The sequence below is a fragment of the Lontra canadensis genome, unplaced genomic scaffold, assembly GCF_010015895.1.
Source record: "Lontra canadensis isolate GAN:19392208 unplaced genomic scaffold, GSC_riverotter_1.0 scaffold35, whole genome shotgun sequence".
Classification (NCBI taxonomy): domain Eukaryota; kingdom Metazoa; phylum Chordata; class Mammalia; order Carnivora; family Mustelidae; genus Lontra; species Lontra canadensis.
Window position 1 is genome coordinate 2,315,083 of NW_022631029.1, and position 15,489 is coordinate 2,330,571.

General features: G+C 54.2%; 1 protein-coding gene across 9 annotated transcripts in view; it reads left to right on the plus strand.

The window, feature by feature from the left end:
• MYO9B (myosin IXB) overlaps window positions 1-15,489 on the plus strand; it is an 84,260-nt gene that overhangs the window by 5,292 nt on the left and 63,479 nt on the right. For all 9 annotated transcript variants that reach the window (XM_032867573.1, XM_032867576.1, XM_032867575.1 and 6 more), the window contains exon 2: window positions 13,395-14,290. In XM_032867573.1, coding sequence (XP_032723464.1) covers window positions 13,451-14,290 — 840 coding nt within the window. In that variant the 5' untranslated portion in view covers window positions 13,395-13,450. The remainder of the gene's footprint in view (window positions 1-13,394; window positions 14,291-15,489) is intronic.

The window sequence follows — 15,489 nt, forward strand, 5'->3', positions numbered from 1 at the left end:
CCAGTGCATCTGCGACAGGCTCACTGGGGCTTTACCCCAAATCTACCCACTCATCTCCCTGAGCAGCTCCATCCTGTCCTAGGATGGGCGGAACAGAGGGAGCCGAGGGCGAGATTGGAGATGGCGCTTTTCAGGTCTCCGGGATGCCCCTGGGGCTTTCATTTCCTGGTAAGCAGGGTCTCTGGCCCTTACTAGCGAAGATCACGGGGTCCTTGGCTGTCATGTGGAGATGCTGGTTATCAGGCACTAGTGAGAAAAGAGGGGACACAAGAAAGTGCCAGAGCCAAGCCCTGCCCACAGACCCTCAAAAAGCCAGTCTCTCCCCTCAGTGGTCCCATAGGAGTCTGCCTGCTGGCTTAGCAGGGAGTGGAGATGAAGATGGGGAAGCTGAGGGTGGGCTGCTGGGGAGAGAAAGGAGCCTCAACTGGGGCAGGTGTCTCTAGGCCTCGGCAGCTGGGGTGGTCCAGCCCCGAGGGTGGCCCACTCTCTTGCTCCCTCATTCTCAATATCGTGCAGTCAGGTGAACTCAGGCTTGGAATCTTCTGATGTCTCCTGTGCCCTGGAGGCCCTAGGGACACCCTCGAAGCATGTGACCATTGCTTTCCTTATTTATTTAAATCACAGTTTCTCAGCCTGGGCATTGGTGATGCCTGGGGCTGGGTCATTGTCTGGGGTGGAGATTGTCCTGTGTGTCATAGTGTGTTGAATGGGCATCCCGGGTCTCGGGCGTCGCCGGTCTTGGGCATCTGGTGTCCACCCACTAGATGCCAGCAACGGCCCTCCCGCCCCTGACTCGTGAGAAGAAAAAATGTCTCCGGGTATCGCTAAGTGTCCCCTTAGAGAAAAGTCAACCCCAGATTGACTGTTTTAGGGGTTCTATGAGACCTAAGAGCCTTTGTGTTCTATAATTCTGTTACCTCGTTGAGGTCCGAGGATGCCACATACAGGTCAATGTATCGAGTAGGGAGGGAGAGAGGTTGTAACTCACAGATACTGGGACAGATCACCTGGTTTGTACCATTTAACTCATCAGGACTTTTATCCTGATGTGTACATGAGCTAGGGACCTAAATCTTTTTCCCCCCCCAAATAATTAACACAGTATTAATCAGTCTCAGCACTGTTGGCATCTAGGGCCAAGTCATTTTCTGGATTGGGTGTCTGTTCTCTGGGATAGGGTACTGAGCAGTGTCCCTGGTCTGTACCCACTCCCCCACCCCCACCCCAGTATAGCTCCCCTTCCCCTAGTCGGAACAATCAAAACTGTCTCTAGTCATTGCTAGATGTCCCCTGGGGCCACAGTCGGCCTGGGAGAGAGATCCCGTCTGAAAGAATGCTGAGGCTCTAGAAAGAATGCTAAGCTCTAAGGCAAGAAGAGCCGCTGAGACACCATGTGTCAAGCCTGTGGCTGGCCCGCAGGGACCCTTTTACCCCTTGCCTTTGTGATGATGTGTGGATAGGCTGGGAAGGGAACCAGTTGGTGGCCGTCACCAAAGATGTTGACAAGGCAGAACCCTGGGCTGTGGGCTGCCTGGGAGAGCTTACTGGGTGGAAAAGTGGAACCAGATCATTGTAGCAGAAACCGGGCCAGAGGTTAGGCTGCGCGGCCAGGAGGGGTCCCGGCCCAGGTGAAGACCATGAGGCCCAGGGACACAGGTGGAGGAGAGGAGGCGACCCTGGGGGCCCAAAGATCCCACATTGCAGCCACAAGTGTTGAGGGGACAGAGTGGGGCCGGTGACGCAGGCAGTTCCACAGGAACAAGAAAATGAGGATGGGCTCGAGGGTCTTGTTGGCAGGACAAAGGGGTAACTAAGATTCCCTTCTGAGAGGGGAATATTCTGGAGTGGGTGTGGTGGTGACAGCCCGTGTCTCTGAACACAGTGCACGCTGCTGCCCCGCGCCCTGCAAACACTTGAGCTATGTGGTATGTGGATTCCCCCTCAGTAAGTCGTCTTAGAAGGAAGGAAGAGTCTTATCAGACCAAGACGCCATTTTGAAGTTAAAGCCAGTGGGCCCCAGGGCCTCTGGGGAGGGGTGAGGTGAAGGGGATGTTGTGGAAGAAACCAGAACCAAGGGGACGGGGGGCCTGGTGGGAGGCGCCGTGGATTTTGAGTTGATAACAGCTCAGAGTCTGCAGTCTGCAGAGAGCTCAGGAACAGCCAAGCGAACAGTTGCTTTGCTCCAGGTTCCAGGAATGAGGCAGCCAGTGAGGCATGACTTGCTCCCCAAGTCCCCAGGACACTTGTCCTCCGGGTGGCGGGGGGTTCCCGTGGACCCGAGTGGCAGACCGTGCTGGGCATTTCGGCCAAGGAGTGAGCCCGCTCTGTCCCTTGCAACCAGGCTGGCACAGAAGCCCCCTTGGAGCCCTGCCTGAGGTCCATGAAGATCCAGACCGCCTTTAAAAGCAGAGCGGGGCTCCATGGGCCCCTTTCCCTTGTTTTTCCTGAGCCAGGGTCTCAAGCAGAGCTTTTGGGTGTGGTTACCTCACAGGAGGTTCTCAAGGTAGCTTTCCACCTGGGCATGACAATAGGTGGATTGTGGGATTTGGAGAGGGGTCCCTAAAGGGGTCTCTTCTGCCTATCTAAACCCTCTTCCCTGGGAGACTTCTGAGTCTCCATTTAGGGAGCCCACTGGTCACCAGGGAAGGACCTGAGGCATGACTCCCACAAGACTTTGCAAATCTGTTTTCCTCGTGTAACCAGAGCCATCCTGTGTCCCACTGGCCTGGCCACCATCAATCCTCTCCCTCCCTGTCCCAGGCCCCTGCTAGAGTCGGGGACCAACAGCCCCCCCCCCATGGCCCACCTGCCCCATACAGCCTGGTTGACCCCTTCCAGATGTCACTCTCATCCCGGTTCTCGATGCCTCCAGCCAGCCAGGCTCCCATCAGACTTGCCTGAAAATTGAAACTCTGTCCCACGTTCACAAGGCCCTGAGGGATCTGACCTTCCTGACCTCGGGCCCTCCCCCTCCAGCCTCGGCCCTCCTAGCCACACTGGTCCCCTTGTTCTGAGGCCAGCTCCAGCTGCCCCTGCCCTTGGCGCTCACCGCCCTGGGCTCAGCCGCCCTCCCCAAGAGCTCAGTCCGTCTGCCCCTTCTCAACTGCACTGGCCTCAGCAACTGTCCTCTCTGGGCGCTTCCTTGCCTCCTGGTTCGTCCAGAATGCCCACCCTGCCCTGGTCAGTTTCCATCTCCATGGCGGCCCTCCTGATGTCTTGGGGGGGGGCCTTTTGTTTGGTGGGGGCCATCCTGTATGCTGTAGGGTACAGAGCAGCGTCCCCGGCCTCCTCCCTCCAGCAGCACCTCCCTACTCCCCCAGCAGCGACAACCAGAATGTCTCCAGCCTCTAGCCAGAGGCAGGTGTCTGCTGGGGCAGCACAGACTTGCCCTGGGGCGATAATCACTGGTCGAATGCTACACCAGATTTTTCCTTTACCCCAGTGCTCTCGCCGTTGCAAGTGCCCCTCTGCTCACGGGTTGGTTTGTCGTCAAGTTCCGTAAAAGCCAGGCCCTTTTGGCCTCCTTCACTTCCAGTATTCACATCCCCAGGCCGAGCACAGGGCCTGCACTGGAGCAACATTCGCTGAAAGAATGATATGAAATGTATGAAAGATGATAGCCTGTTCCGTTTCAGAGGGGGCCCGGGAGGTAGTCACAGACCCCAGGGAGAAAGCTGTCTGAATGGAACACGCCACCCCCAGCACCCGCCTGAGGGAGGGTCTGTCTCCAGGGCCTAGACCCGTTGGGCAAGACTGGAAGGTTTGGAGGGGAGGACTTAGGGAAGCAAGGGACTGTCATGTCCCCCAAGGGTGTGGGATGGGCTTCTCCGGGATACGCAGACTAAAGCAGAAGAAAGACAGTGGTCCTTCCCGATGAGAGCTTTGCTCAGAGCATCTGGTACCTTCTGCTCTGGACACTTGGATCCGTGTCCTGGGGCTGCCACAAGTCGGGGCCGCAAACCCAGTGGTTTAAACAATAGAAAGTGATTCTCTCAAAGTTCTGGAGGCCAGAAGTCCAGAATCAAAGCATCAGTGCGGACCTGCTCCCTCTATAGGATCCAGAGGTAGGGCCAGGGGTGGGAGGGGATCCTTCCTTGCCTCCTCCAGCTGCTGGAGGCTCCAGGCGTTTCTCGGCTTGTGGCCACAACACCCCAGTGTAGACCTCCCGTTGCCCTCCAGCTCTGAGCTGCCGCCCCTGAGAAGGAGTGCGTGAGTCCGACACCGGAGTGGGTGGCTGTTCCTCAGCGCGTCCGTCTTTACCATCGTGCATCGCACACGATTGTTTCTTCTCCAAAAGTTTCCCCAAAGAGAAGGAAGTGTGCGCTGGAAAGTAGAAACGCACAGAATTCTAAGTGCTTCCTACACGATTCTGCTATAATGCTGGCCTTCTCCTTTTAGCTTGAGAATGATTTCATCTGATAAACATGTGGCTTCAAATTATGGCCTTATATAAACCAAGCAGCTACGCTACACTTTCTGGAGGCCCCCATCCGCCTTATTTTCCAGTGAATTCCGAATTATTCGCCAGGCCGACAGGCAGAACCTTGCATGTGTTTGAGCACCGAGCCCCGGCCAGGCCCCTCAGGAGCAGCTCGTTCACGCCTGCCCACTCACCCCCAGGGCCTAATTTTTGGTTGTGTTCCCTCACACCACACAACCCCCACCGGCTTTGCCTGCCTTTCCCTTCTCCAAGAACGCGTAAGAGAAAGGCCCTGAATTTTTCAAAGGGCAGAAAGTATGCAAGTGTGGTGTTTGCAAAGCCTTTTACTTTTCCAGGGTTTAGGTTTTTCAGCAGGAATTTCTCTGGCTGTGGTAAAATGCACATGTAGTTAGCGTTAGTAACATCGAATGGATTCGCACTCGATGGAGTGCAACCCCTGCCTCTGTCTAGATGTGAAACAGTTCCTTCCCCTCAAAAGGAAACTCCGTCCCCATGATCGGTCACTCCCTTCCCTCCCCCAGCCCCTGGCAACCTCTAATCTGCTTTCTGTCTCTTTGCATTTGCCTGTTCTGGATGTTTCTCGTAAATGGAGTCCTACACGATGGGGCGTTCTGCATCTGTCTTCTCTCGCTCAGCCCCATGTTTTCAAGGTCCACCCATGGCCAAGCTTGTCTTAGTCTGGGCTTCATTCCTTTTTTTACAGCTGAGTAATATTCCAGTGTCTAGGCCATATTTGATTTATCTACTCATCCTCTGATAGGCATTTTGTTTCCGCCTCTTGGCTCTTTCCATGGGCAGCTTTACAGTCTGCCAGCCTGGCCTCTGTTGGGTGACGAGGACACAGGTCACCCATGCAGGTCTGGGTAGACTGGTCCCATCCATCTGGAGATGTGTTTTGCTTCCCCTTCACACACCATGAGTGCTTTGGTGAGCATCAGCTGAAGGGTGGAATGGTGTTATGGTTCAGAGGAAAGATGAAGACGTGGGTTTTCAGGACCCGCTGCCCCCAGTACGGCTACAGCCTGTGGTCACCACTTGGCCAAGCTGCCCCCATGCCCCCACATCTCATCCCCCTGTCCCCCTCAGTCCAGGGACCTGCCACCTCCAGTTTCAGACCTCCTTCCTTTCGTTCTGGGCACAGTCTGGGGATTCTTGGGGCACAGGTTTCACATCCACTTGTGACCAGGACCTTGAAGCCACAGCGTGACTCACTTCCAGGTCTCAGGCTCTGTTGAGACTCAGTGATGGAAGGCGGGGCTTGGAAACCAGAGAAAATAGCGTAGTCCCTCCAAGAGAGATGTCATTGTTTAAGAATGTCCCCTGAAGCTGTGATAATCAAAACATCATGGCACCGTGCAGGCATCAGCAGCCCAGAAGCAGACCCCCATGTGTAAAATAACTTAACATACTGTATTTAACAAACTGAGGAAGCTCTCTGATCGGGGGAGAGGATTCTTTATTGAAGGAGATGACTTGGATCCCCGTTTCACCTCCCACATGATCCTGGGTTGACTCCTGTCTCCCTCAAATTCATGTGTACCTGGAACCTCAGAATGTGACCTTGATGAGAAATAAGATCTTCGCGGGTATGATAAGCGAAAGGTCTCAAGATGAACTCATCCTGAATCTAGTAGGTGGTGTCTCTATGAGAAGAGAAGACACGAGGGTGCTTGGGCGGCTCAGTTGGTTAAGCGTCTGCCTTTGGCTCAGGTCATGATCCCAGGGTCCTGGGATCGAGTCCTGCATTGGGCTCCCTGCTCAGCGGGGAGTCTGCTTCCCCCCTCCCTCCCCCCTGCTTACGTGCTCGCACCCTCTTTTTCTCACTCTCTCTCTCAAATAAATAAATGAGCTATTTAAATAAAAAAGACACAGAAACAAAAGACACCACGTGATGATGGATGAAGAGGTCAGAATGATACATTTATAAGCCAAGGAACCGCTGAGGGTTGCCAGCAGCTACTAGAAGCTAGGGGAAGCATGGGACGGATTCTCCCTCCGAGCCTCCAGAAGGTGCCAGCCCTGCCTGCCAACACCTTGATTTTGGACTCCTCCAGAAATGTGAGACAAGAAATTTCTGTTGTAGTAAGCCACCTAATTTGTAGTAATTAATTGCAGCGGCCCCAGGAAACTCCTACACCACCAGAATACTTTCCAGTTGGATCAGAGCCTCAATGTAAAGAATAAATCCAGTGAAGGAGGGGGATGCGAACCAAAAATATTAGTTCTGTGTTAATCACCTGAGAGAGGAGGAGGCAGCAGACATGAAAGAAATCACCTACAGATCTGACTGCCTGGAAAATCCTTATTTGTATCCAAAAATACCCTAAGTAAAAGCAAATCGCCCTTGACCCTGGCAAACCATTAATACCCTTCCTATACAAAGAGCTGTTCCAAAACAGTTAGCAGGGAAAAGTGGGCAAAGGACACGAACAACTTAACAGAAACAGAAAAAAATAGTTGCTCAGCGCACACAATTTTTTTTTTTTAAAGCCCCACCTGACAGTCGAAGGAACGTCAATGACAGGATGCTCTTTTGTGCCCACGGATGGCTGGGGGTTGAGAAAATATTAACACTTGGTGCCAGCGAGGAAGCTAGGAGGCAGGCATGCTCATACCACTCCAGGCAGACCTCTCCTTGGGTGGGTCTCTCGGGAAGTCACTTTGGCAGAATGGATTGTGATTGGGGGGGGGGGGGTCTCGGTGAAAATGCATAGGGGATCAGATCAGCCCAGTGTTGTAGGGGAAATGATGCCACCTACGGAGCGAGGGAACTCTGTGCTTCTGTTGTCAGCGACACAGTGAGCCCTAAGATTTTGCATTGAGAGCAGAGTTGTCCTGGGACTGTTGGGGGGGGGTGGGGCTCGGAGGGCATTCTGACCTGAGGGGACAGGAGTAGCACTCAGGGGAGGCAGCCAGGTGGGGTGGGGTCCCCCATCTGAGGTGTGGATGAGGGAAAGGGAGGGCGGGGGACCTGGGAGTGTAGGGGTGGGCAGCCCTGCAGGCCTGTGGTGAAAGCCTGGGGGGTATCTTATTGGGACACAGCCCAGGCGAGGAGAACCAGCCTTTCTGCTGTGGGTCAGGGGCTTTGGACAGCTTCTCCCTGGTGGGCCTGGAGAAGCCTGCAGGGTCTGATCTTTGAGCCTGGGCCTGGTTGGGTAGAAAGGGGCTCTGTGCCAGACTGGGCACATCTAGACCCGTGTCTCCAGGGGCTCCCCTGCAGCAGCCCAGAGGATAGAGGCAGGACGTTCTACCTAGGGGCCCTCCTGATAGGCTGGGGAGAAGCTCTGGGGACACGGTGACAGTAGTCAGGATGTGGTCAGGGAGGATGTGGGAGGGGGAGCAGGGAACAAGCCTTCTGGGTGTTTAGGGGTGGGAGAGGTGGCCCATGGCAGGCTGGAAGTGGAGCGTGGCCCCGGGGAGTGTGCAGCAGAGTGGATAGGCCCCAGGGACAGAGTCTGGGTTGTTTGGGGGGGGGGGGGTCCCTGCCCTGGAGCAGAACCAGAAGAGGCTGGTGGCTGGCAGATGTGACTGGTAGGAGCATGGTGGCATCTTTGGGGAGAGGCACAGTGGTATTTGTAGCAGGAGGGCATGCTGGGTTGAGGGACAGGAGGGGGTGGGAAGGACTGGCTGCAAGTCATGTGGAAGGGAGGAGGGAACCAGGCTTTACCCTGAGCAGGGAAGAGGGTTTATTAGTGTCTCTGGTTTTAAGGCACAGGAACGGTTTCAAGGGGGAGGATCGTCCTTCAGATGAACCATTCCGGGAGAGGGGAAAGGAGAGTGTGGGCTCCCTGGGGAGAAGGGCCCCCATGAGGCCAGGCTGGATGGGGAGGGCCCCAAGACAGGTCTGAGGCAGAGGAATTTCCCAGGATACAGACGTGATAGACATGGTGGGCCCTGTGGGGACTCCTGCAGGGGACCCCAGATGCTGTCTGTCCTGCCTACCCCTACTCTTTGGTTATAGCCCTCCTTGCAGTCCTGGTAGTCATCATCCCCCCTGAGCAGGTCTTATCTTCTTCCTTCTGGCCTGGGGGTTGGGGCAGGCACCAGCCGGTCCTGTGACTGCCTGCCTGGCCCCCAGTCTCTGAGCACGGGGCTGTCTTCTGCTCCCTACACCATGGGGCCCAGCCGCAAACATCCCCTGTGGGGCTCCGAGGGGATCTGATGACTGACTGATCCTAGAGGATGGGGCTGGGGCTGAATCTAGCTGGCCACGTCGAACTTGACCAGGCCCTTGCCGAGGCAGGTGGGAGAGGTCTCTGGAGCAGGTACAAGATTGGATCGGGGGCTCTGATAGTTCCTCACTCAGGCCAAACAGGCGCATCTCTGTGACCCTCCCACTACCCGCATTCCCGACCTTGGACGTGAGACAGCCTAGAGCCCGGAGTCGGTGAGCCAGATGTGGCCTCCAGCAGCTGTGGTGCCCATCAGCCGTGTCTCCACAAGTGCAAGTCACAGACGGAGCCGGCTCTGCCTGCAGCCCGGGCTCTGTGCACGTGTATGTGTGTGCATGCATGTCCCTGTGTGTACCCGCATGCATGCATGTGGGTGTGCTCACAGGAAGCCGCATGTGCGCACACCTGTCTGGGCTTTGGTGTGTGTGCACACGAGTTTGGGTGTATCTGCGCAAAAAGGCATACGTGTCCACGTGTGTCTGCATCTGCACGAGTCATGTGTTCGTGAGCACGCGCATGGCCGTGGTGAAGGTGCATGTCCACGGTTTGGGGCCCTGCATTTCTCACCTGGCTCGGAAGCAGCATCTACTCTCCACCTTCCACAGCTGTGCAGTGCTGCCCCAGAAGGTTCTGTGATCAGCACTAGTTAGGTCAGGGGACAGCCGGGCCGGCAGCTCCTGCCTGTCACCTTTGAACACCTGACACGGGTTCCTGGCAGTCTCCGTGCCGCGGCATCCCAAGAGCTCATTGACGGGGCTCAGGGGTTGGGCATTTTGGAAAGAGAGCAAGAAGTTTTTAAAAGAGGCTCCCCTGGGGGACTGGGTTCTTCCATAATCCCCGTAATTTTTTAAGAAGAGGTTTCTTTTTTTTTTTTTTTTAAAGATTTTATTTATTTATTTGTCAGAGAGAGTGAGCACAGGCAGACTAAGAGTGGCAGGCAGAGGCAGAGGGAGAAGCAGACTCCCTGCTGAGCAAGGAGCCCGATGTGGGACTCGATCCCAGGATGCTGGGATCGTGACCTGAGCCGAAGGCAGCTGCTTAACCAACTGAGCCACCCAGGCGTCCCTAAAAAGAGCTTTCTTAACCGTAACTGATACGCTGTAAACTAACTGTACTTCTTTAAAGTGTGCAATTTGGCAAATCGTGGTGCGTGCAAACACTCATGAGCCCACCACCGCACCCGAGATGGTGAAGGCATTCATCACCCAACAATTCTCCCTGGGCTCCTTTGTCATCATCCCAGCCTGCCCCGCCCCCAAGCAGCCACTGATCGACTTTCTGTCTCTATACCCTGCATTTGTAGAATTCTACATACATGGAATCATACTTTTAAAACTTTATTGAGGTTGAGGTTGCCTGGCTGGCTCAGTCGGAAGAGCGTGACTCTTGATCTCAGGGTCACGAGTTGGAGTCCCACGTTGGGCGCAGACGTTACTTAAAAATAAATAAACTTGAAAAGAAACTTCCTGAGGTGAAATTCTCATAGCATAGGATTCATCATTTTAAAGTGTTCGATTCAGTGGTGTTTTGTACGTTGTTGGTGTTGTGCAACCTCCATTGTCTAGGTCCAGAAAAATTTTATCGCCTACAAGGAACTCCTGTCCCCATTAGCAGTCACTTCCTATTACCTCCATCTCCCCTCTCCAGTCCCTGGCAACCACCCATCTGCTTTCTGTCCGAATGGATTTGCCTATTCTGAATGTTTTGTTTAAATGGGATCCTACACTGTGTGGCCTTTTGTGTCTGGCTGCTTTCACTCAACACGACGTTTTCGAGGTCCGTCCAAATGGTAGTGGGTATCGGGACTGTGTTCCTTTTTATGGCTGCATAATATTCCTTTATGTGGAGGGACCAGGGTCTGTTCATTCATCAGCTGGTAGACACTTGGGTTGTTTCCACCTTTTTGGCTGTCGTGAATTGTGCTGCTATGAACACGCATGTGCAAGGATTTCTTTGAACACCTATTTTCAGTTCTCTTAGGTGTATACCTAGGAGCAGAACTGTTGGGTCTGTACATTTTGTTTTTGTTTTTTTGTCGTCCTTTTTCCGCTTAGCACGCAGATTCTGAAGTTGTTCCATATGGTTCCGTGCTGTTGCAAGGATCAGAGGTTGGTCCCTTCTCCTACCGGAGTATTGTCCCTTTGTGTGGCCGCTGTGTTCCTCCATTCGTGGGCCAATACCCATTTGAGTTGTTTCCGGTGTGGAGCTCTTAGAAACAAAGCCACAAATACCATTTGTGTACAGTCCCTGTAGGGACATCGTCTTTATTTCTCTTGAGTAGCTCCTAGGAGAGGAACTGCTGGGTCACATCTAGTTGTATAACCAACTTCTAAAGAAATTGCCTAAATTATATCCAAAGTAGATGAACCACGTAATCTAATCTAATATAGTATGTCTGCCTTATCCTGTGTCTGTTTGAAGGCATTTAGCAACGTTTGTATCTGTCGATCTGCTAATCTGGTTTAAATGCAACAACCCCAAGGAAATGCTCAGAGGTGTGCGTAAGGATGCGTGCCTAAGAAATCAAAACCAACTGCCCACTGGTAGCAGAAGGATCCCATGCCTCACGATTTGTGTGTACAGTGACAGGCCAGGAAGGCTTTAAAAATATGTTTCGGTATATGTTTTATGACATGGGTGTGTACCAATGCATCACAGAGAGAACAATTCAAGTTTTGTTAACAGGTATGTAACATCTGTTAAACTGGAAGAAAACACATCAAAATGTCTTAATTTAGGAAAAAATTTTAAAAAGTAAATATTCAAAAAAATAAAAAAATAAATATTCCCACCTCCCCCGACCTTCTAGCCTGTTGCTGCTGCCTACAGCCGGCCACAGGCTCTCACAACAGCTTCATTATGGTTAGTTTTGTTCAGCCTCCCCCTCCCCCACCCTCCAAACACCGCTGCGGGACTTGGTTTCCCAGAATCCGAAGCATCTCGGCCTCCAGTCGCCCCTCATGCTCCTCTGCTGAGTCATGCTTCTGTCGAGGGTCCAAGGCCGCAAACTTCTTTTTTCCTCCTCTAGCAAACTTTTTATGTAAAGGACTGGAAAATAGGTACATTTGGCTTTCAAGGCCTTAAGCTTACACAGCCTTGTCAAAACTGTTTAGCCCTGCTGTTATAATAAAGGCAACCAGAGATGATATGTAAATGAATGGACTACATTTCCAATAAAAATATCCACAAAAACAAGGAGTGGGCCTTCCATACCCTCTTCCCTCCTTTCACCTCCCTGTTGAACGGACTCCTCTTCATCCTTCAGAACCCCTCTTAGATGTTGCCACTCTCCTAAAGCCTTCTCTGGCTCTCAAGGTTGTAACTTCTCGTTTGCGTGGTTGACACACTCTCACATTTGCATACCAGCCACTTCCGCTGGGCTTTGAACCAAGGTCTGGTTCATCTTTGTATCCTCAGCTGTGCCTTAGGTGGCCCACACTGAGCCCACACGGGACCCACACTGCATTTGTGTCTCTGACTCCAAAACACAAAATAGACTGTTGGAAACATTGGCTGCATTTTCTTTTTCCTACAATGTCTTAAGAAGCAAATACATTTTTTTTTAAAGATTTTATTTATTTATTTGAGAGAGAGACAGTGAGAGAAAGCATGAGATGGGAGAGGTCAGAGGGCAAAGCAGACTCCCCTTAGATAAATCTGGGAGCCCGAGATGCGACTCGATCCCGGTACTCCGGGAATATGACCTGAGTCGAAGGCAGTTGCCCAACCAACTGAGCCACCCAGGCACCTGCAAATGCATTTTTTAAAAATAAACGTTTTATGTCAAGTCATTTTAGATCTACAAAAAGTTCTAAGGACTGCACAGAGTCCCCTGTACCCCTCCCCTAGCTTCCCCAAATCTTAGATGATCTTAGAAACACCTTACACGATCAGGGCATATTTGTCTGACTAAGAGAGGGACATTGGTTCGCTGCTCTTCATCAGCCCCCTGATGTTATGTGGCTGTCACCCATTCTTCCCATTCATGTCCTCTTTCTGGTCGAGGACCCCATCCAGGGAACCCCATTGGATTAAATTGTCACGCCTCTCCAGTCTCCTCCTGTCTGGACGCTTTCTCAGTCTTTCTGTGTTGCTTAAGACCTTGGCAGTCTTGGGGAAGACTGGCCAGGTGTCCAGCAGGATGCCCTTGATGTGGGTCTGTCTGATGGTCTTGTCACGATTAGAATGAGAGCATGGGTTCTAGAAGCAAATGCACTCTGAGCAGTTCTCTCAAACCAGTTTTTGGGGGCTCTCCCTGATGAATCCCCCCCCCCATGGAGTTTCAGAATCCCTGAATTTCGGGGCAGGTTCAGTCTTGCTCAACCCAGCATGCCTCCTGCTGCCCCGTATGTGTGTTGGGGACAAAATCAAGGCCCACGGGGGAGCTTGGGGAGCTGCTGGGGGAGGTTTTGTCAGAGAGAAGAGGCCAGGAAGGATGTGGGCTGGGAAGGGCTTGATCAAGAGGTGGTCATGGCTATTAGACTTGAAAATCTAAGAGGCTGACCCTAGGGGGAGGGGGGGCAAGAGCAGGGGTTGGGATGGAGCAAACTCCAGGGGACGAGTCTGGTCTTTTGCGGAGAGGGGGGCGGGAAGTGTCATGATGTCACTGTCCAAGAGTCACAAACCTTAGGTTGGGTCACATTTAGGGACAGACAGAGGCTCTTGTGCTCTTTTTGCTTTTGGACAGAGTCCTATCAGGGACAAGGGTTGGGTGTCAGTGCCATTTCCCCCCACCACCCCGCTCCACCACCACTCTGACCGTGCCACCCCCTCCCTTCCAGCTCCAGGACGCGCGCCCCGAGCCCGGGAGGCATGCTGAGGCCAGGCCACCGGCAGGATGAGTGTGAACGAGGCAGGCAGCTCCGGCCGCGCGGGGCAGGCGGCCTACCACCTACGCATCTACCCGCAGCTGGCCACCAGCGAGAGCCGGGCCTCGTGCCGCGTGACCGCCACCAAGGACAGCACCACTTCCGACGTCATCCAGGATGCCATCGCCATCCTGCAGCTAGACGGCACCAAGTGCTACGTGCTGGTGGAGGTGAAGGAGACAGGTGGGGAGGAGTGGGTGCTGGATGCCAACGACTCGCCCGTGCACCGCGTGCTGCTGTGGCCCCGGCGGGCCCAGGACGAGCACCCGCAGGAGGACGGCTACTACTTCCTGCTGCAGGAGCGCAACGCGGACGGCACCATCAAGTACGTGCACATGCAGCTGGTGGCCCAGGCCACAGCCACCCGGCGCTTGGTGGAGCGCGGCCTCCTGCCCCGACAGCGGGCGGACTTTGACGATCTGTGCAACCTCCCCGAGCTGACGGAGGACAACCTCCTGAAGAACCTCAGGCACCGCTTCCTGCAGCAGAAGATCTACACTTACGCGGGCAGCATCCTGGTGGCCGTGAACCCCTTCAAGTTCCTCCCCATCTACAACCCCAAGTACGTGAAGATGTACGAGAACCAGCAGCTGGGCAAGCTGGAACCGCACGTGTTCGCGCTGGCCGACGTGGCCTACTATGCCATGCTCCGGAAGCAGGTCAACCAGTGCATCGTGATCTCGGGCGAGAGCGGCTCGGGCAAGACGCAGAGCACCAACTTCCTGATCCACTGCCTCACCGCGCTGAGCCAGAAGGGCTATGCCAGCGGTGTCGAGAGGACCATCCTAGGCGCCGGCCCCGTGCTGGAGGTGAGCCGGGCCGTTGGGGGGAGGGGCCGGCCCTCTGCCTTAGAGAGCCTGGGTTTTGTTCTCGTTCTGGTCCAGTGAGACCACCACCCTTGGGCAGATCGTTGGTTACACTCACTTTTGGTTTCCTAGAAACTGGGAGGCACGGGGGGCACTCAGCAAGCCATGTCGGGAGCACCAGGGCCGGTGAGATGACAGCTGGGCTCGGGGAAATGTGGGCAGTCTCCGCTGTGGTTTTCATGGGAAGGAACAGGTCAGCCGGGGTCAGCAGGCTTAGGATTGGCTCGGTTGAATAATTCTAGGGATCTGAGAAATGGGGGCTATCCTGGTGGTCTGGGACCTGGTCCTGGGGTGATCAGGGTAGGAGCTAGTGGCCCAGGGTGCCACAACCTGAGAACAGACGTGGCGGTGGGGGGTGGGCTCCGGAATGGCTGGTTTGCAGATGCAGAGCACACAGTGGTTAGCTAGCCCTGGGAGGGGCAGTCCTTTTTCAAGGTCAGCCAGGTCCCCTGATCCAAAGCATCAGAATGTAGTGGGGGAGGCCCTGATTAATACATGATTGATGCCTACGGGATAGCGGTCTGTACTCCCGCTCCCAGAAAGAAAAGGTTGATGTGTCCAAACTGAGCGATTCACAGCTAGGTATAGTCGGTGATGGAGCCCCTGGTACACAAGGCAGCCAGCAAGGCAGGACGCAGGCCTGGGGGCCAGGGGACAGTGACGCCGAGGGAGGGGACCTCCTGGCATCACCATAAAGGCAGTGGGGGAGGAAGCGCCCTCCATCACTAGACCCTCCGTCCAGTGTCCCCATTGGCCAGACTCAAGCCGCTGGCAACACTGTGGCTGAGCCTTCTGGACGCAGGGGCGGCGGCGGCAGTAACCACACAGCATCCCTCACTCTTGGGGTCTTGGGACCAGATGCATCCAACAGAGTTGGATTCATCCCGGCCGTAGCCTCTTCAGACCAGCTTCTTGCCGTTAGTAACAGACATTCAAGGTTCCTTAGTGGCCCGAGAGCTCACATCTTTGTATCGCTGAGTAATGCCACATCATCTGGGTGTGCTGTAGGCTGTCCCTCCACAGGACCCTAGACCGTCCTTTCGCGGGGGGAGGCCAAAGTGTTGGCCTCGGACCTCTGGCTGATCCCCCCGGCCTCCTAAGTCGAAGGCTGACGCAGCCACCTTGCTATTCTGCAGATTCAC